At 39.9% G+C, this 24,432-nt stretch overlaps 1 protein-coding gene across 2 annotated transcripts in view; it reads right to left on the bottom strand.

Annotated features, from left to right (window-relative positions):
• The window catches only part of PRKCE (protein kinase C epsilon), a 533,266-nt gene that overhangs the window by 168,977 nt on the left and 339,857 nt on the right, over positions 1-24,432 (bottom strand). For both annotated transcript variants that reach the window (XM_055241505.2, XM_055241506.2), the window contains exons 7-10: positions 16,251-16,393; positions 13,156-13,252; positions 10,136-10,335; positions 7,284-7,457 (exon numbers count right to left, since the gene is read on the bottom strand). In XM_055241505.2, the coding sequence (XP_055097480.1) occupies positions 7,284-7,457; positions 10,136-10,335; positions 13,156-13,252; positions 16,251-16,393 (614 nt within the window). The remainder of the gene's footprint in view (positions 1-7,283; positions 7,458-10,135; positions 10,336-13,155; positions 13,253-16,250; positions 16,394-24,432) is intronic.

The raw sequence follows: 24,432 nt of genomic DNA on the forward strand, positions 1-24,432 counted from the left end.
ACTGTTGATGGGAATGTAAAATAGTTCAGTCGTTATGGGAAACAGTATAGATTTTCCTCAAAAAATTGAAAAGAGAATTACTATATAATCCAGGAATCCCACTTCTAGGTATACAGCTAAAAGAATTGACAGTAAGACCTCAAAGAAATATTCAGACAACCATGTTCACAGCAGCATTATTCATAGTAGCCAAAACGTGGAAGTCAAAATGTCCATCCACAGATGATAAGTGAAATGTGGTATTATACACATGATGGAATAGTATTTGGCCTTTAAAAGGAAGGAAATTATGACATACGTTACATCATGGATGAACCTTGAGGACATTCTGCTAAATGAAATATACTAGTCACAGAAAGACATTATTGTATGATTCCACTTATAAGAGGTACTTAGAGTAGTCAAGATTATGGAGACTGACAGAGTGGCTGTTGCCAAGGGCTGTGGGGAGAGGGAATAGGAAGGTACTGTTTAATGGGTATCGAGTTTCAGGGTTGTAAGGTGAAAAGAGGCATGGAGATGGAGAGGGGTGATGGATGGACATTATGAATGCATTTAATACCACTGAACTGTACACCTAAAAATGGTTAAGATGGCACATTTTATATTGTGTATTTTACCACAATAACAAATTCTGAAAAAAAAAAATGGGGAGTGAATAACCGTAGAGTATGGTAGATTAATTCATAGAGACATCATTAGGCAGATATAAAATGGCTGATCTAAGTCAGGGCTTTTTTTTTTTTTTTGAGACAGAGTCTAGCTCTATTGCCCAGGCTGGAGTGCAGTGGCACGATCTCGGCTCACCGCAACCTCTGCCTCCCAGGTTCAAGTGATTCTCCTGCCTCAGCCTCCCGAGTAGCTGGGATTACAGGTGCCTGCCACCACGTCCGGCTAATTTTTGTATTTTTAGTAAAGATGGGGTATCATCAAATTGGTCAGGCTGGTCTCGAATTCCTGACCTCAGGTGATCCACCCGCCTCGGACTCCCAAAGTGCTGGGGTTACAGGCATGAGCCACTGCACCCAGCCAGTCAGGGCATTTTTAAAAGCAAAGGTCCTATTCAAATATAAGGTTTCCTTATACGCAAAGAGGTTACATGAAGCTGCAGCAGTTAGATTAAGAGCCAATACACCCTTCCCTGCCCCTGGGACACATGAGCATTAACAAACTCCACAACTTTTCCTTTATCACACAGAATGAATCCTGTTATGCTTCAAGACCTGGGTGAAGTTGTCTTGCTTCATGAAGCCTTGCTTGATCGTGGAAACCAGTGATGGTCTTTCTCTGACTGGCCAGAGAACTGCCAGCTCATCTACACAGACACACGCCACCACACACATACACCCCTGCATTCCTTCACAAGAGAGTAGAGCTTACCCCTCAACTAGTTTGACCAAAGGCCCTGCCATAAAAGTCTCGTCACACCTTGCAGTGATTTGCACACCAGAGGTCCTCCCTAAAGATGTGTTAATTGGCTGATCAGAATAAATGGCATTGCTGTCCAGCCCACTATCAGGCAAAGATGGTCTTCGGAAGTAAAGAGATGGAGTTCCCTGGAGTCTGATTCTATGAATAACTGATTCTGCCAACACTAAGCCTGTAACCTCTACCACGGATCTCATTTCGCTAAAATTCATTGCAAATTACTGAGGCTATCTCTGCTTGAAATCTGCTATTGGCAAGTATATTGATTCCCACAAACCAACTCATTGTGTTGAGCATCTCAATCTCTTCTCGAAAAGCACTCACCAAACCTGCTCACACACTCTCTAACTCCTTCAGAGTAGTGGTGGTGTTGCCTCAGGCAGACAGTGTGGTCTAGCAGGAAAGAGACCCATCCTCAACGGCTCTGTCAGCTCGTTTAGATTTAATCTGACATAGCCTCTTTAGAACAAAATCTACCAATGGCCTAATTTTTACTTTTTTTTTTTTTTTTGGTTTAGTGTTTCTGTTCTTCAGAGTTGAGTTCCTTGAAATGACACTTTTGCTCCTACATTGTTAACACTCCTTTTCTCACTTCTCCCCGTGCTCACACAGATGATTCAAACGCATTTGAAAAACGTCTCCAGTTGCTTTTTAAGGATTTTTCCATGCTGCATTTTCCCTAGGGCAGCAAGGGAGATTGGCTAAGGGAGATTCTCTAGTTCACCCTTTGTTTCCTTTGCAGCAAAGCCCTCCAGAATTTGGCTTCCCAGGCCTGGCAGGAAATGCCAAAGGGTGGGGGATGGGTAGAATTGTGTAGAGATGAAATTTTTAAAGAGGAAAAATCATGAAATTATTCAAGACAGGTTTTGTGGGATCCTGTTGGAGAGAACGGTTTCAACAATGGGGGTCATAAATACAAATGCACAGACTCTAAAAATCTGGGAATTTCATTTCCTGTAACTTCCAGAAAAAAAAAAAGCAAAAACAAAACTACCTCTCAGTGGTTCCCCTATCCCTTGTAGTCAATGTCTGAATGGGAACCTGGGAACTGGGAGAGGCAATTCCAAAAGTCACTTTCCCCCCTAAACCCTGACCAAGCCCCTAAGTTTTAGAGCCTAGCAGTCCAATAAGGAGGGCTCACAGCATTGCCCCCCCACCCCACCGATGCGCATCTGATCTTGTAGATGCAGGAATCTGTCTCCTTATTTTCCGAATACCCTCCCTTTCTCCTCTTCCTTCTTTGCTCTGGTTCAGCCATTATCATTTCCTTGGAAGAAGTAGGAGATAGCACTGGTTGGGAGTTCAAGCATTGGAAAAATAATACAAACGAGATTTGGAAATGATTTCTAGGTTTCAACAGCCATGTCTTTACCCCTACCCTCTTGCAAATGCTACCCATGCTTCCAGGTCCAGGGTAGGTTCTACCTCCATCAGGAAGCCTTCCTGACTGCCTCCTTGCATGTCTGTCTCTCCACTAGACAGTAATTGGCATGAGTTCAGAGTTGGTATCTTTTAGCTTTGTAGCCCTAGAATCTAGTACAGGGTCTAGCACATAGATGCTTAACAATAAAGACTTGTAATTGAAACAATTATAGGCCATCATTTTTTTAAAGCAAGAAACAACTGTGGGTGTATAAGAAAAATTTTTTTTCTCATATGCAAGAAAATATTAAACACTACTGACAATGTTACCCACTTAAAAGTCATCTAGAATTTTTAAATCTAAAAAGATTGGTCTTTCATTCACATCAACAGATACAGTTCTTTGTGGCTATGCCAATTTTGGTAAGCACCCTACCTTTATAAAATAAGAATTATGTCCAGGGTTTTTTAGTTGTAAGAGGGAGGACCTGGGACGAATGTGGCTACTTGATCTAGACTGGAATTAGAAGTCCTTTATTCCTCTTTCTGTACTTTATGTTTTGACAATGAATTAAATCAAGTTTGGTAGAATTCCCTACATGGTTCAGGTTACTCTTGCATCCCAAAGACACACTAGTTTGAATCTGACTGAAATTAAAACCACTGGCTTATTTTGTTTTTCTGTCTGCTTTTTCTCACTAGCCCTGGAAAGCTGGAGCCATTTTATTTGCTTTTTGCCTTTCTAGATCCCACGGAGAGGGATGGAGCACATGAGCCAAGGGTAGGCGGGCTCAGTAAAGAAAAGCCCAAGTCCCTCTTTATCTGTAAGTTGGCCCTTCACTGGGCTGCACTGACCGGACCTGAACCTGACTATGTCATCATGACTGATGCCAATGGGTTCATATGACCATTGCCATTGGTCACTCCCTCTTCAGCTGTAAGTTGGCCCTTCAGTGGGCTGCACTGACCAGACCCGAACCTGACTTTGTCATCATGGCTGATGCCAATGGGTTCGCATGACCATTGCCATTGGTCACCATATTAGATACAGTGACATCACTTTACACACTTCTAAGTCTTTCCAAGGCAACTTGTATGTAGTGTGCAGCCTGAAGCAATGTGTAACCTATCAGAAGAAGTTCTCAAAGGAGTTTCCAAAAGGACCATTTTTTTCCAATACATTGAAAAATAAAGGCTCACCTAAAAATAATTAAACTCGACTTAACATTATTGCTGTTCTGTGTGTCATAATTAAACAAGTATGAAAGAAATCTTAATAGGATTGCAATCTGGTCTTTGTGTTCCTGAATGGTGTATTAGAGTCTTAGTGGAAACCAGGTTTAAGGTGGCTCAGAGGAACTGTCCTTTGTTTTCAGGAAAAGTGAAACTCAATCAAGACTGAATTCTGTGGCTACCAAACCCAGCTGCTATTCCCAAATCCTGTCCAAATTCTCTCTACCTTTCAAAGCCTGGCTTGATCACACTTCTTCCACTAGATCCTAGGGAAGACCCCCTCCTCTGAGTCTTCTTGGTTTGAATACTCCCATCTAGAACATAACTATTCAATGCTGTTTGCTACTCCCTCTTAGCTTGTGGAATTTAGAATAACCTCCCAATCTATTATCAGTGAATGCTTCCACTTGAGAACTGTCTTCCTTTGTGTTAATAACCCCAGCATCTACCTCAGAATCAGGTGAATAATAGCTACTCTTTAAAACTATGACAAACTGTTGGTTTGTCATAGGGAAAGTCACATTTTTAAAAAGTTAAGTTGAAGGTTTATAAGCTGATTCTTCATCAGGTTCCTTTCATAAGTAAGTTAAGATCCTTCTATGAAGTTAAAATACGATTCACTTTAGAAAAATTCAGTGAATATGCATCTGTTACTTAAAGCAAAGTATTCTATGAAATTGAGGTGGCATGAGAGAGTTGGTGCAAAGCTGCTCCTGTGACTGTGGCTGCCTGACAGTGGCCTGAGAAAAGATAGTAAATATCTGAACTACAGAGGAAGCTCCTTCTCTGTCCATCCTCACCCTACAGCCATCCGTGACAACATCCATGTTAGTTTGATCATTGTTCTGCCATAAAAGAAATCCCTGGTGTCATTCAACGCCATTTTGTGCTCCAAAAGCTGCCATATGATGAGGAATCCTTAGCCTTGTTATTCTACAATGCTCAAAGGAGAACACTGCTGACATTGAAGACATCCATTCCCGCTCCCTCACTCATTCACCAAGCTGACCTTCAACTGTGGCTTCCCATGATCCACCATGTACAGGGGCTCCATAGAGCCCTCACAACTAAACTGGACCCCTCCTAGGATGTTGGGCCTCTTGATAATGGTGTAAAGAAAACTTGCCAGAGTGGCTCCCTGCTGGGAAAGCCACCTCAGATAGTGAGAGAGAGGGCTACCTGCTGGGGACAGGGGAAGTGGGAGGGTTCCTCTGACAGAAGGGACCCTGTGCTGGGTCGGGCACAAGAAACTAGCAATGTGAATCAGAGCAAGGCCCCACTACCTTGGGAGTGCCAGAGACTCGATGAGATGCCAGGTCTGACTCTGCCAAGATGGAATGCCTCTGAGCAAAATAGTTTTACTTCTCTGAAACCCAATTTTCTCACCGGTACCAAAAAGAAAGAAAAGAAAAAAAAAGGAAAAGAAAAGAAAGGAAAAGAGAGAGAGATAAAGAAAGAAAAAGTGACTTTGAAAAAATCTTCCAAGCCTTTGATTCTGTCCGTGGGTACCTGTCAAGTGTGAAGCCCTGTGATAGGCACCATGGAAAATACAAAATATGACACATTTCTCATGAATCTAAAATTATGCTCTAGTGGAAAAAAGAAGAAAGCTAACTCCATCACTGAGTCTCTATTATGCAGGATTCTGTACACACACAAACCCATAAATATTAGGCATTACACAACACACATCAAAAATGAGAAGAGCTAGTAATTCTTATACTTGTTCAGAAAAAGGGATAGATTCTTATTAAATAGGGGTCCCTGAGGAAAGTTCCGTAGAATACTTGGTTTGAATACTCCCATCTAGAACATATAAAGAAATATGTGTCCTTCTTGAAAGATAAGCAGAATGATTTCCAGATTTTCAGACAATATTTCTTATTCTCCTGAGAGATCAGAAGGATAGGAAAAATTCCACTGGATCAGGGTTCCTCAGCATGGAATGGGCATTGTGTGTGTGTGGGTGCATGTGTGTGTGTGTGTGGGTGCATGTGTATGTGTGTGTAAGAGAAAGATGGGGGACCCTGGGATCAAATAAGTTGGGAAAAGTAGATTAAACAAGGGTAATTTTGTTTTCATTGCAGGTCTCCTCAAGGATGCTAATAAACATATGTGTGTTGAGACTAAGAGAGGTTACGTTTGCAGTGACTCCAACTATGGGTCACAGAGTCCTTTCTTCTTACAGCTGCTCAAGTGATTGGGGTTCTGAGAAATCCTCTCTGGGAAACAGTGTACCAAAGATAATGTAAACTCCATGAGGTCAGGGACTAGTCTAGTTCACCACTGTATCTCCAGCACCTGGCATGGCATCAGATACAAGGGAAGGATTTAACGAAACATAATAAAAGAAAAGTTTGCCAAATGACTCAATGAATAACTGTTGAATTTTAAGTGGAAAAACTGGCATTCACAATGACATGGAGATGTGAATACACCCAGAAGCAAGGTATCACCTCTCCATGATGTCACCCTCAGGGTCTGGGTTCCACATAAGCCACAGCTAGGAGTTTCAGGTGATGTCTGTCTTTGCCTTCTCAAGAAGCAAAATACTACAAACATCCATAATGATCCTAAAAGACTTTAACTCCTCTCAACCCCTCAAGAAGGATAACAAAATTAGAGCTTCATGAAGAAAATTGGTGTTTCTTTACTAAAAACAGGTAACAAATCAGTTCATGATACTCGAGTCAGACTCTACCTTGGAGTTATGGATAATCTTTGTTTCTTTACTGCCACCTTCTGGTTCCCAGACACCTATGCGGTAAATTTAAAATGCTGCCTTATATTTGTGTTTCACTATGAAATTTTAAGCATTTGTTCACATCCTTTATTTCAGATGACGTTACACAGATTAGAAGAGATTAAGGTGGCCTTTACTCTTTTTCATATGACGTGAAAATAACTTAGAAATTAAGTGATTTGATTAGTGACAGAAAGTTAGGAGCAGAGCAAGGACTAACCACACTTGTTGGTTTTTCCAATGAGCAAACAGTGAGTTTAGCCATTTGACTTTGTCTAGCTCTGGCTGCAAAGAATTCTACAGCTCTCTCATCCCTTCACAAGCACAACCTTGAATGGAAAATCCTGTGCCCTAAAAAAGAAGATGCTGTTCAAATATATCCTGATCTTTTCAAGGGTAAAACCCATCCCACTTTACAAAGTCTTTGAGAGAACAATGTAGAGGGTCTAAAATTGGTATTTTATCTGATAGTCAAGATGCCCCAACATGGCAGCCAGCCAGCTTCTTCCTAACATACCTTGGTCTGGAAGCAGCAGTAGAGTTGGGTAAGGTACGGGTGTTTCCGTGCCAGAGCCAAAATCCTCTTCTCTGTCATTGTGCAGTCCACATCATCATCCTGAAGGATGACATCCTTCTTTAAGACCTTCACAGCATATACTTCATCTTTGCCCTTGAGTTCTGCCAACATGACCTGCAATCAATCAATTGCCTCCATCAATCTATGCATGTATGGAATAAAAAGAAGAAGCATAAGCTAATACCAAATACTTTAAAAACTAATTCTGTTTTTTCTTTAATTTTAAATATTATAACAAGCCTGGTGTGGTGGCATGCACCCAAGATAGTTGGGAGGCTGAGGTAGGAGGATCATTTGAGCCCAGGAGTTACAGATCAGCATGGGCAACATAGCAAGACTCCGTCTCAAGATGTATACATAATGTTTAAGAAAACTTCCTATTCTACATACTACAATTCTACAGTTACTACATTCTAATAGTTACTACAATTTATCTATTTTTGATCTCTGGTACAATGCCCAGGCATAGAAAAGAGAAGTTCAATGCACATCTGTTGAATGGTTATTCATATGTTTATATGCGTTTGTCATACTTACAATTACAGTACACCAAATATTTTTATAGTTACAGTACAGTAAAATATTGTAACTATTTTTAACTGAACATTATCTTAGACATTCTCCATGTGGTCTCCATTATTATTATGGTTGCTTATACTCAATTCAAGTAAATATAATTTATTTAACCATTTCCCTCAAATCAGGCACTTAAGTTATATCTAATCATTAAGTATTATATAAGTTGCATTGAGTATTTTTGTACACAATTAAAACAATTTCTCTTGGATTACATTTGTAAGATGGAAACTCTCATAAGTAGATTAAAGGGTGAAGCATTTTGCACATTTCCTATTTTCAGAAAGGATGTGTGACACAATGTGCCACTAGCAATGTAGAAGTGTTGGAGTTTCATGGTGACTTACCAATATTGAGTAGTTTCACTTAAAAAGCTTTTTGGCTCACTTAATAGGTGTGAAATGTTACCTTGATGCTATTTTTACTTAAAATGAAACTTTAAAATTAACTGTTTTCTGACTGTATTTCTTTTCGTGTAAATTATTCATGTCTCCTTTGTCTAATTATGCTGCTATCATATTAATTTCTTACAAATTTATACACATATGATATATAAAGATACTAACCCTTTACTTTCTGTAAAAGTTTTTCTAAGCCTGTTTTATGATTTTCTGTTATTTTATTCTATTGAAAAGAATCATGTATCTTATGTAGTTGAATCTGTCCTTGTTTGCCTTTATGGTTTCTTTTATAACTCTGAAGCTGGAAACGTGATTCCTTTTCAAGAGAGCTAATTAACAGTTCTATTTTCTTAAAGTGTTCCTATCATTTGATATTTTTGCGCTCATTTACCTACAAACGTCACAAGCCTTTCTCTTCTTAAATAAGTAACTCCTAAGTACAGTATTCCAATGTAAGCCATCAAAGCTAAAAAGCAGCCATCAGAAACTTAATGAGTGAATTCATGATGTTAACCTGAAGACTTTTTGTCGCCCACATATTTTACAGACTCTTTAAAACTGGCTCAAACTTTGGCTGTGATTTTTCCTAAGAGATAACCTAAATGCTCCAAAGTCATCTAAGTTCCCATTCTGCCCACACTGTATGAAAACCTAGAATCTTGGAGTCTTGCTCAAAATTAGACCACATCCTATTCACGTCCCAGAGTTATGCCTAACCAGAGGACCTCTTCTTATTTAGTCAGTCTCTAAAGAATGTAATTGCTTCAGCTTTTGCCATTTAAGTAAACCCCAGTTACCTTCCCACCAGAGTGGTATCAGGGTGAGACAGGGGCAGGTGAGACGGCTGGGAACCAGGTGGGATGGGCCAGCTGACTGATCTACACGCTGCTGCTTTCAAGAGGCCAGGACATGCCAGGACATGTGATCTCAGGAGCTTCCCGGTCCCCAGAGCAGGACCTCCCAGAACCTCTCAGCAGGTCCCAGAAAGGTGACTCCCAGGCCCAGCTCTGAATAGAGCCAGGGAACAATCAGAGATCTCAGGTGAAATGCAAACAGCTTCCTCTGCTCCCTGCCCCTTAGTCTTCTTTCTAAAATGAACAGGAGTTAATTTTTCCATCTCACCCAGCCATCGGAATGGTGGCTGATCAACTTTAGTGCTTTATTGAGCATACTAAAGGCCACCCCCCACACCACTGTATTCATCTCAGTGGGAACAGGATATGGAGAATGGCACCAAGAGCAGAGGACCCTGATCCAAGGCATGAGATGATTATTCCCATTTTCTTGCCACATGTAAAGGATAAACAAAACATTGATCACATGCCAGAAAGATCAGTTAAATAACATTTACCTTCCAAAGTAATGCATGCTAAATTTGCTTTGAACCCTAGGTTTACTGAGGGCAGAGATTCATTCTCAAAGTCTTCATAATGAATTAAAAACAGAATTTCAGCTGATCTCTGAAGGAGGGAAGACATGTATTGATACTACTATTGATTTGGAACACTGAGCATTTAAAACTTTCCAAAGTGCTTTCTCATCTACCATCTCACTTGATTCCTGTCCCCATTCAACAAATGAGAAAAATTGAATTCGAAACAGATTAAATCACCACTTGAAAGTCTCATATAGCCAATTAATAGCAGAACCAGCGCTCCTATCTACTTGGCCTCAGGTCATTTGCACTTACAAGGAAGGAAAGAAAACCTAATGAGATCAGGCTGAAAGGTTCCTCTCTCAATCTTAGATCAAACAGACAAAACAATGCTAAGGAGTAGAACAAAACCAGCAGTTCCACCCATGTGTGCCACAGACCTTGCCAAAGCTGCCTTTGCCCAACACCTTGATGAAGTTGAACTCATCCAGGCCTAGGCGCTTGGCCTGGCCTTGCCGGACTTCGCCGTTCTCACCAGGGCTCATCAGCTGGCCATCAGGAGACGATGCTGCCCGGTGTTCCTCCCCTCGGTTGTCAAATGACAAGGCTTTCCGAATGTTGTTCTCAAGTTCTTTTATTTCTAGGGCCAAGAGGAACAAGAAATTGCATTAGTGCATACCTCTTAAGCCCATTCCATTAGGACTCAACACGCAGACTTTCCCCTGTAAGCTCTCAGTCCTCTTTCTGGTTCTTCACAACAAGAGATCCAGTGTGACATCCTTTTGTATGTTCCTTCATCTGTTCACCACACTCTCATTGGCACCTAATGTGCAGCAGAGCCTAGGTATGCAAAGAGGAGGAGGACACAGTCCCTTCCCTGCCCTTGCAAACTCCGGATTACACTGGACCTGGCTGTCTCTCTGAAAGCCCCCTTTGGCTAGTAGCCTATTCCATTGTTCTAGGTGAAGCACACAAATCTGAGCCCTCTCTGGAGTTCTGCAGAGTCACAGGTATCCTTCACGTTTCCTTTGAAGACGAGAACAACGAATCAAGAACTGTCATCACAGTAATCATTGGTGATATAATTATTTCAACAACTGAGCCATCAGAATGGTGGCTGATCATTGAAGGTGGAAACCTTCATACCTTCTAAAAGCCTTTACTCAGCCTTGTTGCTGGGTTTCTTCTAAATACTCATCTCACACAAGGTTATCTAACAAAACGAGCAATGGGCTTATTATTAACAAAAGAATTGCTTTCCCAAGTGACATGTTGCAAACTTATCTCCAATGGGGCGGGAATTTCTCAGTACAATTTCTCAACTATGGGACAGTCTTGTGTCCCCCTCTAGAGCTTATGACCTGAATTACCTGGGGGAGATAATACTGGATGATCCTCTGACCTTTTCTATTTGAAGAAGCTTTACTGTTAGCAACTCATTCATCAAGACACGCCCTCTTCTGTGTGGAAATGGGCATCTTGAGCATAATCCGATTTTAAATGATGCTTGTGAATAACTTGGATTACGGAAGGGGAACATAGCCTATTAACCCTTGGGAATCAGAATTAGGCATGAGTGACAGAAAGAGATCTTCAGCTTCTTTTCAGAAGGACAGAGTCCCATAAGGGCTCACTCAAGGAATCCGGAGAGCTTTCCTAGATCTGGAGTTTGGCTCCTCTGAGATGTGTTGGGGAAGGTGAAGAGGGGGAAAGCTGCTGAGTCTGCAGACACTCCCCTTGCCAATTCAGCAGTTATCCACCTATCACTTAGCTTGACTAAGTAACTTTTAATCTCACCATAGAGCTAAAAGCCTCAGTTATTAAGTGAATTTTGGAAGGCAAAACATAGTTGTTTGGGGACACCAAAGCTTGAAGAAAAGGATTTTCTATGTGTTTTCACAAGGGAAGAAAAAGAAACTATGTCTTATTTCTGTTCTGTAATAATGTCGCTCAGAGGGACATCTGTGCTAACGTCACTACTGGGAAATCCTGGCCTCTGTGTCAAGTGGGATGAGCAGAGGCCCTGGGGCCACTGTATCCTGCCACTGTATCCATCCAATGGCAGAGCTCAGAGGCAGAGAGCATGCAGGGCAGGAGCCAGGCCTAGAAACACTGGTCTCTGAACTCTTACCTGGGGTCTTTTTCCTATATGACCCTGTCTCCCTGAAGCTCCCAAAGGGGATTTCAGCCTCAGAAAGAAACATGTGAAAACCCCCAAACTGGTCTGGGAACACAGCTACAAGTTCTGCAGCCCCAGAGTACATCAGGCTACTTATGAATGCTTCAAATCTCATTTGGAATGAGGTAGAGTACAAAGACACAGAAAGTTAACTGGAGTAGCACGAAGAGGGACTGAGACCAATTATTTTGTGGCCTCAGGGCTGGTGCATGACCCCCAAAGCTCTTTTATTTACTCCTGGGTAAGAAGGTCTGGGTCATGATGGTGACCTCCAAGGAAGGTTTGATGGCAGGGTTTCTGAGAGTGGGTCCCTCAGCCAGCACGAGTACAATCTTGCCCTTACCACTGACTTATCTCCAAACCTTGGGACAGACCTTTTCAACACTCTGAACTTCCACTTCCCACTCACTAACCTGGGGGACAGTAATGAAGCACCAACACAGAGTGGGTACGGGCATGAAATTAGGATAATGAATACAAAAAGGGATATAGAAAAACCAAGGCACCATTGTCAGGCTGTGATGGTTATTCCTGTTCTGCAGATACATATGTCCCTTACCAGGCATATCTGGTAATGGTCACCAGAGCAGGAGGTTTTGCAAGTTTAAATCCCTCCTCAGCCTCAGCATTCTTAGATGGCTGCATAATTATTATTGTGCAAATTATGACTGCAGAACTTATTGTCTGAAGCATATTCAGACAGAAGGAGATATCTGTAGAGGGGAAACAGGCCTAGGACTGGCCTCCTTCCCACTTCTTTTCTCAGTCTGTCCTCTAGCTTCATCTTTCTATCCCCAGCCACCCAAAGGCCAGGATAGAAGACATCCTCCCTCACCCAGCCCCAAACTCAAGCTGATCTCAGGTTTTGGGTATGATGATGGGGAAGGGAGTGTCAAACTCAACTCAAGGCAGTGGTGCTGACAGGTCTAGGGCCAGGCAAGAGCTTTAAGAGAGGGAGCTGTACCCTTCTCTTTCCAGTACACTTGGAACCAGGGACAGAGGCAAGGGAAAACAGAGAACCATAACATCATACACTCGCTCTCCTCTTACCCTGGCCTGGAAGGAAATTAAGGCAGATATGGCCATGGAGTACCCAGCCCTCAAGAAGTTCTTGTAGAATGAAAGAACTATTAAATCAACAGGCAAAGCGTGTGTGAAAACCCGCCAGGGCTGCTAGCTATTTCAGCTAACAAGCTCACTCTTGGTTAAAGAGGCCTCAGAGCTCCTTGGTCCATCCAATGGCAGAACTCAGAGGTCAGGAAGCAAATCTGAGGGTCTCACCCTGGTCACAAGGGGAGGTGGGTGCTGACTTGGATCGATCTTCCTCAGATGGTGAGCTTCCAGAAGCAGGCTGCGGGGACTCGGCACCAGCAATGAGCTAGAGAGGAGAGAAAGCAGGGACAGAGGCATCAGAAGGGAGGGTTGAGAGTTTTCTGATGTCAAAAGCATCAAGATGCCATACAAGAGCCGTGAGAGTTCCCAGAGCAGTGGGAATTCAGTAGATCTCTGTCCTCTTGCAGCCATCGCCAAAGTAGCCGAAATGAAGTTCGATCCCTCTGTGACTTCTGACCAGAGCAAGAACCACAAAAGGAATTTCAGTGCACCTTCCCCACATTCACAGAAGGATGATGTCTTCCCCTCATTCCAAAGAGCTGAGACAGAGGTACAATGTTTGATCCAACCCCATCCAAAAGGATGAAGTAGTTCGGGTTGTGCGAGGACACCATAAAGGTCAGCAAACTGGAAAAGTAGTCCAGGTTTACAGGAAGAAATACATAATCTACATTGAACAGGTACAGCAGAAAAAGGCTAATGTTCAACTATCCACGTGGGTATCTACCCCAGCAAGGTGGTTATCACCAGGCTAAAGCTGGACAAAGACTGCAAAGAGATCTTTGAACGGAAAGCCACATCTCACCAAGTAGGAAAGAAGAAGGGCAAATACAAGGAAAAAACAATTGAGAGGATTCAGGAATAAATCTTATATATAACTTTCATTAAAAACTGCTAAAATAAAAAAAAAGAGAGTGTTCCTAGTACCCAGTGGTACTTGCTGAAGTGATATTCTGAAAGCACAGACTCAAGGTTTCATTTGCCAATTTAAGGAAAGAAAACAAGAGACTTCAGTTTGTTCACTTTTAATTCTATCCAAATACAATTGACCTTTCTAAGCAAAGCTCACCCCATGTCTTCCATAAAGCCCCCCTCCACCTATCCAAGCAATACAAGTTATCTCATGCAAAGCAATGTGACACTTGTCTCTAACACCTGTTTGGCACTTATTTATATCTTATTCAGCTTTCTATAGTTAGTATCTTTACGTGTATATTGCGAGGGGTTCTCTACTTAAGTAGGCTATACGACATTTAAAGTTAAGACTCTGTCCAGCATTTTTATTGCCCCTAGTGACTTACACAAAGTAAGAAACGTAATAGATGCTCAATAAATATTTTCAGGTATATTGATATTTGTTGGTAAATTTTAATAGAACACCTCCAGTGAGGTTTGTTCCTTGGCATAGATGCTGGCATATCCACTTTGAGTCTCCATTTACATCAGTGGTTTAGACTCAAAGATCACAAACACTTCTGCTCCCTTTCAGTACTTACTCTTGGTCTACCTGCTGTGCACACACATCCTTTCTGGATGATGGACTAGTTGCAAGGGGCAACACGAGGGCTACCAAAACACCAGAAAGTCTGATATTCCTGCAAAGAAGCCTTTGAGCTTCAGACCAAGGGCACTTCTCTCCCATCCTCTCATAGTGACTTGAGTTACAACTTGGCTTTTTCCGATTTTGGCATCAGAAGCATCCCAGCAATAAAAATATCAGGACTACAGTCCCTCAGCCTTCTACCCTGCCCCTTCTTGAATTTCTCCATGTTGGCTTCTTACCTGTTGGTTCTTCCAAATCCAAGACAAGGCAGACGATGTCTCACAGCTGGCATGATAGCCCATGTAAATATAGCGCAAAGAGAGCAGGTACTGAGTTTTCTTTCAAATGTTTCATGACAAAGATTCTGTCTTAATTTACTTCTAGACAAGAATAAAAACCACGTCTCCTGAAAAGGGCTCTCTCTAGAGCTTTTAAATGTGTTTGCATAACGTTGTCATGACAGAGTGTTTGCTCAGCTTGCCTCTTCGGCAGGGCCCTAGCATTCTTGGGTACTGAAACTCTGCTTGCAATTCCAGCACCTTGGGTCAACAACTGAAGTCTTGTTTCCACCAATGGGATTTACAAAGCCGAGAAGAGCCACCAAAAGCACAAAGTCTCAGTTATCTCAACCAGGGAGAAGAGAATTTTTTCTGCAACCCTTGCAAAACAGCCTTGCTTATTGAGAAAACAGGGTAGAAGGAGAAGTTTAAGAAAATAAGAACACTTCAACCTTTCCTATACAAGAGAAGCAACATGGAAGAGCCACGGGTAGCTTCTAACATGACAAGATGACCAGGAAATGTAGCAAATGCCTTTAGAAGACATTTCAGGGCAAAATTTAGGGAGACTATTTAGGTGTCAAGATTGCAGAGGTACCTAGAGTCAGACTTGCTTTTCTAGTAGGGGGCTTGAGGATGTTTGCCACTGGGCAATGAGGGCCACTGCCCACTGCACCCTTCACCTGGATTTCCTGCCCCATTAACATGGTTGTAATTTTCTCATAACTTACTTTTCAAAGACCTCTTAAATTTTCTAGGCTAGGAGCCAGGGCTAAAGAAGAGCCTACAAATGAAATGCTATGGATGCCTTTCCCTTTGTTTACATCTGTGGGCCCTGACTTACCAAAATAACATTTTGGCAAATGGATCTCTTCTTACTGATATTTAGAATGTCACAGAGATAGAGACAGTTTTGGTCTCCAAAGAATGGCCCAGATGTTTCATGTCGTGAGACATTAACAATATTCCCCGGGCAGCTCAGTGCTGGTATGATCACAAATCATCTTGGCTTCCTCCCTAGAAAAGAATGTGGTTCCAGTTCTTCATCCATTTATCTTCATTATAATGATACCAAGGGTGAAGGTCAGACACTGACATTGCTTTCATGCCAGTTCTGGAAGCAGATAAGTCCATTTCCTTGTATAGAGTTGTTAAGCTTTTTCTAGAAGGAATTTCAAATTCCTCATCTCAAAGTTTATGTTTCTCTGGCAAACGTAACCCTTGAGGCTTGCTTTGTTTTCACTCCACTTTTGGAGCTCAAGAAGATGTTAATGTTACCTGCCTGACTTCTATCTTTGTTTTTTTCTTTAAGCATTGCAGTTTTGAGTAAAATACCTCAAACCCAGGAATCTTATGACCTCACTACAGAATACCCTCTGGAAGCCAGCACAGAAAGGCTAGCCTGAAAAGGGCTCCAGAAACACCACCAAACAGCCAGTTACCTTTTTCCTCCTCTGGCCGCTGTTGGTGATTTTGTCTGGAGTAACGCCCAGGTCAGCCAGCACTTTGGCGATTCCTCTGGCATCCACTCCACAGTTGGGAGCCACGTTGGTCTCACATCGACGGTGAACATTCATTTTGCAGACTGTAAGGAGACATGGAGAAAAGACAGATAAGTATTCATGGCCTAAGATGTTGCTTCTTTTCTTTGAGATTGTATTATATGTTCATGAAGTATTACATGTTCGTTTAAGATATAATTTGGAAAATATACAAAAATATATATATATGTCTTCCATCATACAAAACCAAAATCATTCATTAAATCACCTTGCAGAGATAACCACTGTTTCTAGTACTTCATTCCAGCCATCCTTTCTATGTATATTAAATATAGATAGTAAATATCACATTTGTATTTCCTTCCAGGGAGTGGACACTGACTCGAGAAGACTTAATTCCTTTCTCTGAGGAAAGCTAATTTGAATTCTGGTCCCAAATAAGTCACGTGTATACAGTCTATTCCATTACTTTATTAAAATGTTGGGACATTACTGAGAGAAGAATGACCAGTGGTTAGGCTTCTAAGGCCCCTTTCAGATCTCCAGTCTGAGTTCAATGAATTCCTTTGTTTTTCCCTCTTCACTTAGTTGTCCTTGGTGTAAGACATCACAGGTGAAAACAACCTGCTCATTTTCAGTCTGGCACGTAAGGGGCTTAGAAGTCAGCAGCACTCCATTCTAACAAGCAAAACGCTGAACGAACTACAAAATCAACAGCTCTTCCGAGATCCACCAAGTGAAGTGAAGTCCTAGGGCAAACTGAAACCACTGCTCCCAGAATTAGACAGCCAGCCAGGTGAATACAGAGAATCACAACTTACTGAAGCAGAAACCTCTGTAGGAACAATGCTGGGGTAGAAAAACTGTAACACTAACCAACAAATGGGGGGCTCAGAGCAGACAAGCCTGAGAGTCAAAAACTCTAAGGGGGACCCAGTCATTTAGTTGATAGACTTCTGTATATTCAGTTGAAAGTTGTGCTCTTCAGAAGCTCAACTAGATTCTCATAGTAAATATGGAGAAAATGTCATGATTTCAGTGTGGGGGTTGGGGGTGGGGAACATGGGGAGAGAACCATTTTTTAAAATAGGCCAGAGCACTCTGTTCTTCTTAACGAGGGCTTCTCTTAGGAGAAACTATTTTATCAGAGCTTGAGGGTTTTTTTTTTTTAATCAGAGATTGAGGTTTTATCAGACCCCGACTGATCTGGGGACAAGGAAATCCCCAACTCCAGCCCACTCTAGCCATCCTGTCCTATCTAAGGCCAGGGGAGGACTGAACAGCACTTGTGAGGTTCACAGCTCAAAGGCACAAATTCATGAAAAGACCTAATCACAGGTCTATATAATTCTTTCCCTCCCTCCGCACCTTACTCATATTACTAACAGCCTATTTACTGACAGTTCCTTTTACCCAGTACATAATGTCTGGCAAGAAAAAATTGTAAGGCATCCTAAAAGGCAAAAAAAAAAAAAAAAAAAAAAAGACAAACAAAAAAACCCCAAAAAACCAGTTTGAAGTGGCAAGGCAAACATCAGAACTAGACTCAGATATAGCAGGGATGCTGGAATTATCTGACTGGGAATTTAAAACAACTATGATTAATATGCTAAGGGTTCTAATGGATAATGTACACAGCATGTAAGAACAAATGGGCAATATAAGCAGAGAGATGGAAATGCCAAGAAAGAATCAGAAGAGCTGCTAGAGATCAAAAACACTAACAGAAATGAAGAAAGCTTCTGATGGGCTTATTAGTAGTCTAGACATGGCTGAAGAAACAATCTCCGAGCTTCAGGATATATCCATAGCAGCTTCAAAAACGAAAAAATAAAGAGAACAAAGACTGGAAAAAATATCCAAGGATTAGGTGATAACTACAAAAAGTGTAACATATGCAAAAAGAGACTACCATTACGAGAAGAAAGAGAAAGGAACAGAAAAAATATTAATATTTGATACAATGAGGACAGAGAATTTCCCAAAATTAACGTCAGACACCAAACCAGACCACAGCTCCAGGAAGCTTGAAGAACACCATGCAGGATAAATGCCAAAAGCAAACAAACAAACAAAAAACTATACCAAGGCATATAATTTCTAAACTACAGAAAATCAACTATTTAAAAAATGCTGAAAGAAGTCAAAGGAAAAAAAAAATTTTACCTATAAAGGAGGAAAAATAAGAATTATATCCAACCTCTCCTCAGAAACCATGCTAGCAAGAAGAAGTTAAATATTCAAAATGCTGAGATAAAAACCCCACCAATCTAGAATTCTCTACCCTGCAATATTATCCTTCAAAAGTGAAGGAGAAATTAAAACTTCCTCAGACAAACAAAAATGGAAGGAATTTATGGGCAGTGATCTGCCTTGTAAGAAATGTTAAAAGTAGTCCTTCAGAGAGAAGACAAATGATACAGCTCAGAAACTTGGATCTAAATGAGGAAGAGAGCAGGTAAAGAAAGGTGAAGAAATAAGTGGAGGTAAAATAAAAACTTTTATTTTTATTCCTAATTAAACAGCTAATAGTTTGCCCAAAATCATAATATTAACAATGTGCTGATTATGTATAATTATAGTGTTTACATATATGCTAGGTATGCTTATGTGTAAGTGAAATAAATGATAGTAATGAGACAAGGATAGCAGGGAGGAATTCGGACAATTTTGTTATTATAAGGTACTTGTACTGTCATGAAGCAGCACAATATTATTTGAAAGTTGATTTGGATTAGTTGTAAATGCATACTGCAAACTCTATAGCAAGCACTAAAATCAGTTAAAAAAAAGTATAAATGATATGCTAAGAAAGGAGAGAAATAGAATAGGATCGTATTAAATGCTCAGTTAAAACCACAAAAGGCAGAAAATGAGTGGAAGACAAACATAGAAACAAAGAATAAGGGCAACGAATAGAAAACAGTACCAAGTATAGTAGATATTAACCCAACTCTATCAATAATCAATTATCATTGACTTCAAATGTCAATGGTCTAAATATACCAATTAAAAGACAGATTGTTAGAGTGGATAAAAAAAAACAAGACCCAACTAACTATATGTTGTTCACAAGAAACCCACCTTAAAGACACATACTGATTAAAAGTAAAGACACAGAGTAAGATATACCATGTTAACACTAATCCCAAAAAAGCAGAAAAGCTAAATTAATTTCAGACCCAGCAGACTTCAGAGCAAGAAAAGTTATTAGGGATAAAAAGGTCAATTCTCAAAAAAGATGTAATTTTTAACATGTATGTACCTAGAAACAGAGCATCAAAATAAGTGAGGCAAAAACTGATGGAACTACAAGGAGAAAGAGATGATGCTGCTATTATAGTTGGAGACTTCAGCACTCCTTTATTCAAAAATAAACAGATCTAGCAGGCAGAAAATCAGTAAGAACATAGTTGAATCAACAGCAGCATTAATCAACTGACTATAATTGACATCTATCAACAACTTCATTCGGTGACAGAAGAATACACATTCTTCTCAAGATATGAAGCAATCACCAAGAAAGACCACATTCTGGGCCATAAAACACACCTTAACAAATTTAAAAGAATGGAAATCATACAATGTTGGCTCTCAGACCACAATGGAATTAACCTGGAAATCAATAACTGAAAGATAGCTCAAAAATTCCAAAATACTTGGAGATTAAACACATTGCTAAATAGCATATGAGTGAGAAAAGAAATCTCAAGATAAATTTTAAAATATTTTCAATTAATTAAAATACAACTTATCGGCCGGGTATGGAGGCTTATGCCTGTAATCCCAGCACTTTGGGAGGCCAAGGCAGGCGGATCACTTGAGGTCAGGAGTTTGAGACCAGCCTGGCCAACACGGCAAAACCCCATCTCTACTAAAAATAGAAAAATTAGCCAGGTATGGTGGCACATGCCTGCAATCCCAGATATTTGGGAGGCTGAGGCAGAAGAATCGCTTGAACTTGGGAGGCAGAGGTTGCAGTGAGCCGAGATTGTACCACTGCACTCCAGCCTGGGTGACAGAGTGAGACTCTGTCTCAAAAAAATAAATAAATAAAATAAAAATAAAAATAAAAAATGAAATAAAATAAAATACAACTTATCAAAATTAGTGGGATACCACAAAAGCAGTGCTTCAAGGAAAGTTTACAGCATTGAATGCATATATTAGGAAAAATATTCTAAAAATAAATAATCTAAGCCTTTATCTTAGGAAACTAGAAAAAGGAGACCAAAGTAGCTTACTTAAACCCAAAGTAAGCAGGAGAAAAGAAATAATAAGAATTAGAGCAAAAATCAATTGAATTAAAGACAGAAAATCAATAGAGAAAAATCAACAACCAAAAGCTGGTTCTTTGAAAAGAGCAGTAGACTCAATAAACCTCTAGTAATGCTAGTGAGAGAGAGAGAGAGAAAGAGAAGACACAAATTATTACTATCAGAAATGAAAGACAGGACATCATTATGGATCCCATGGGCATTAAAAGAATAAAGGAGTATTATAAAGAATATTATGCCTATACATTTGATAAGCCACACAAAATGAGACTAATTCCTTAAAATACACAATCTGCCAAAACTTACATAAGAAGACATACACAATACAAATAGGCTTATCTTGTAAAGCAATAGAATCAATCATTAATAACCTTCCAAAACAGAAAGTACTAGGCCCAAATGGTGAATTCTACCAAACACTTAAGGAAGAAATTATATCAATTCTCTATAATCTCTTCTAGAAGAAAGAAACAGACAGAATATATCCTGACTCATTTTATGAGGCCACCATTACCATAATATCAAAGCAAAGATATTATAAAAAACTACAGACCAATAGCTTTTAGGAATATGAATGCAAAAATCTTCAACAGCAATCAGCAAATTGAATCCAACAATTTATAAAGAGAATTATACATCATGACCAAGCAGGATTTATCCCAGGCAAGCAAGGCTGGTTCAACATTTGAAAAATCAACTAATGTAATCAATTATATCAATAGACTAAAGAGAGAAAAAAATTAAATAATTCTAACAATAGATGTAGACAAAGCATTTGACAAAATGCAAACCTATTTATGATAAAATATCTCAGCAGCCAAGGAATAGAAGGGAATTTCCTCAACTTAATAAAGAACATCAACAAAAACCCTACAGGCAATTTCATGCTAAGATCAGGAACACAAAAAGGATGTTCCCTCTCACCACTCCTTTTCAACACTATACTAGAAGTTCTAACTAATGTAGTAAGACAAGAAAAAGAAATAAAAAGTATACTGATTGGAAAGGAAGAAATAAAACTATAAAACTATCTTTGTTTGTAGATGATATGATTGTCTATGTAGAAAATCCAAAAGAGTCAACAGAAAACTCCTGGAACCAATAATGATTATAGCCAGATTGAAGAATACAAAGTTAATATACAAAAGTCAATTGTTTTCCTATACACCAGTAATGAACAAATGGAATTTAAAAATAAAAACAATACCATCTATGTTATCATCCCCCTGATGAAATATTTACATATAAATCTAACAAAATATGTATAAGATCTATATGAGTAGAACTACAAAACCCTTGTGAAAGAAATCAAGAACTAAATACATATAGAGTTATACCATATTCATGGATAGAAAGACTCAGTATTTGTCAAGATGTCTTTCCAAACTCGATCTATATATTCAATGCAACCTTAATCAAAATCCCAGCAAGTTATTTATGGATATTGACAAACTCATTCTAAAGTCTATATGGAGAGGCAAAAGACCCAAGCAAAAGGCTAACACAATATTGAAGAAAAAGAACAAAGTCAGAGACTGACACTACCCAATTTCAAGACTTACTATAAAGCTGAAGTAATCAAGACAATGTGAAATTGGCAAAACATCAATGGAACAGACAAATAGATCAATGGAACAGAATAGAGAGCCCAGAGCAGACCCACACAAATACAGCCAACTGATATTTGACAAAGGAGCAAAGGCAATAAAATGGAGCAAAGACAGTTTTCAACAAATGGTGCTAGAAAAACTAGACATGCAAAACAGTGAATCTAGACACAAACCTTACAATCTTCACAAAAATGAATCCAAAATGGACTGTAGACCTAAATGTAAAAGGCAAAACTGTGAAACTCCTTGAAGATAACATAGAAGAAAATATAGGTAACCTTGGCTACACAGATAACTTTCTTGATGCAACAACATGATGCATGGACATGATCCATGAAAAAAATAGCTGATAAGCTGAACTTCATTAAAATAAAATACTTTTGCTCTGTCCCTCACCCCCCCAAAACAAAACAAACCAAAAAAACAAACAAAACCAAACCAAACACTGCCAATAGAATAAGAAGACAAGTAACAGACTGAGAGAAAATATTTACAAAAGACATATATGATAATATATGACTGTATTATCCAATATAGGCAACAAACTCTTAAACTCAACAATAACAAAATGAATAACCCAATGGGCAAAAGACTTGAGCATACATCTCGCCAAAGAAGATATTCAGGTGGTAAATAAGCACATGAGAAGATGCTCCACATCATGTGTCATTAGGAAATTACAAATTAAAACAACGAGATACCACTACACATCTATTAAAATGTCCAAAATACAAAACACTGATAACACCCAATGCTATTCAAGATATGAAGCAACAGGAACTTTTTATTCATTGCTGGTAGGAATGCATAGTGGTCCAGCTACTTTGAGAGACAGTTTGGCAGTTTCTTACAAAACTAAATATACCGTTACCATAAGACCCAGCAATTACACTACTGATATTTACCCAAATGAGGTGAAGAATTATGTTCATATAAAAATCTGCACATGGATGTTTATAGGAGTTGTATTCATAATTGCCAAAACTTGAAAGCAAGCAAAATGTCCTTTAGTAGGTGAACGGATAAACTATGGCATATCCAGACACTGAAATATTATCCAGCCTTCAAAAGAAGTGAGTTATCAACTATGAAAAGACATAGCAGAACATTAAATGCATATTGCTAAGTGAAAGATGCCAATATGCAAAGGCTATCCACTGTATCATTCCAACTACAGGACATTCTGGAAAAGGTAAAACTATGAAAATGGTAAAAAGATTAGTGGTTACCAGGGGTTAGGAGAGAGGCAGGGATGAAGAAGCAGAACATAGAGGATTTTTAGTGTAGTAAAACTATTCTGTAAGATACTATAATGGTAGATTCATGTCATTATACATTTGTCCAAAATCACGGACTGTACACCACCAAGAGTGAGCCCTAATGTAAACTATGGACTTTGATGATGATGTGTCAATGAAGGTTCATTGACCATTAACAAATATACCACTCTGTTGCAGAATGCTGATGGTGAGGGAGGCTGTGCATGTGTGGAGGCAGAAGGTATGTGGAAAATCTTTATACTTTTGACCTATTTTGTTGTGAAACTAAAACTACTCTAAAAAGTAAAGTCTACTAAAAATTTTTAAAAACCAAAACTGTTCCTGGAGTGAAGCCAGGCAGGATGAACAACCAAATCTCCGTAATGCTCTACATAACCTGGTCACCGGTCTGGAGAGGGCCCCCCAACCCAGCCTGGAGAGTTCAACTGAGCTACTGAAACCAACATGCCCATTGGGCTGAAGGTGGGGGTGGGGTGAGGTGGTGGCAGAGTGGCTTTCTCAGAACAAAAACAAACAAGAAAACTCCACCGCAGCCAGGCCATGGCACCGACTTGACTAATGGAGTTATCACTAATAACTCTGATCCGCGGGCTGATCAGAGACCAGGCAACAGCACTGTGCCCAGAATTCTGTCCCCACTACCCTGCCTCATTGCATCAGCTGCCCTTTGATGCTCATTCACCACACCTGCTCCACCCACCAAACTCATGAAAGCTGTCTTCTGCCTCTCTGTGAAGTGACGGAAAGGAGAATAAAAGAGCCAAATTGAGAATTTCTTGACAAGGGCAACTAACTTGTCTACATAACTTGACCACTAGCGCCCTCTGGTGTTGAAATGCCAGACCTGTCTGTCCTGACAAAACAACTTGGGCTGGCAGATCGGCAAAGGAGATATCTTTTTTTCGGTTTTGGTTTTCAGGACTTTGCCTTTTATTTTTAAAAAGTCTGCTATTTC

This window comes from Symphalangus syndactylus, chromosome 14, assembly GCF_028878055.3.
Source record: "Symphalangus syndactylus isolate Jambi chromosome 14, NHGRI_mSymSyn1-v2.1_pri, whole genome shotgun sequence".
In the NCBI taxonomy this organism is placed as follows: Eukaryota; Metazoa; Chordata; class Mammalia; order Primates; family Hylobatidae; genus Symphalangus; species Symphalangus syndactylus.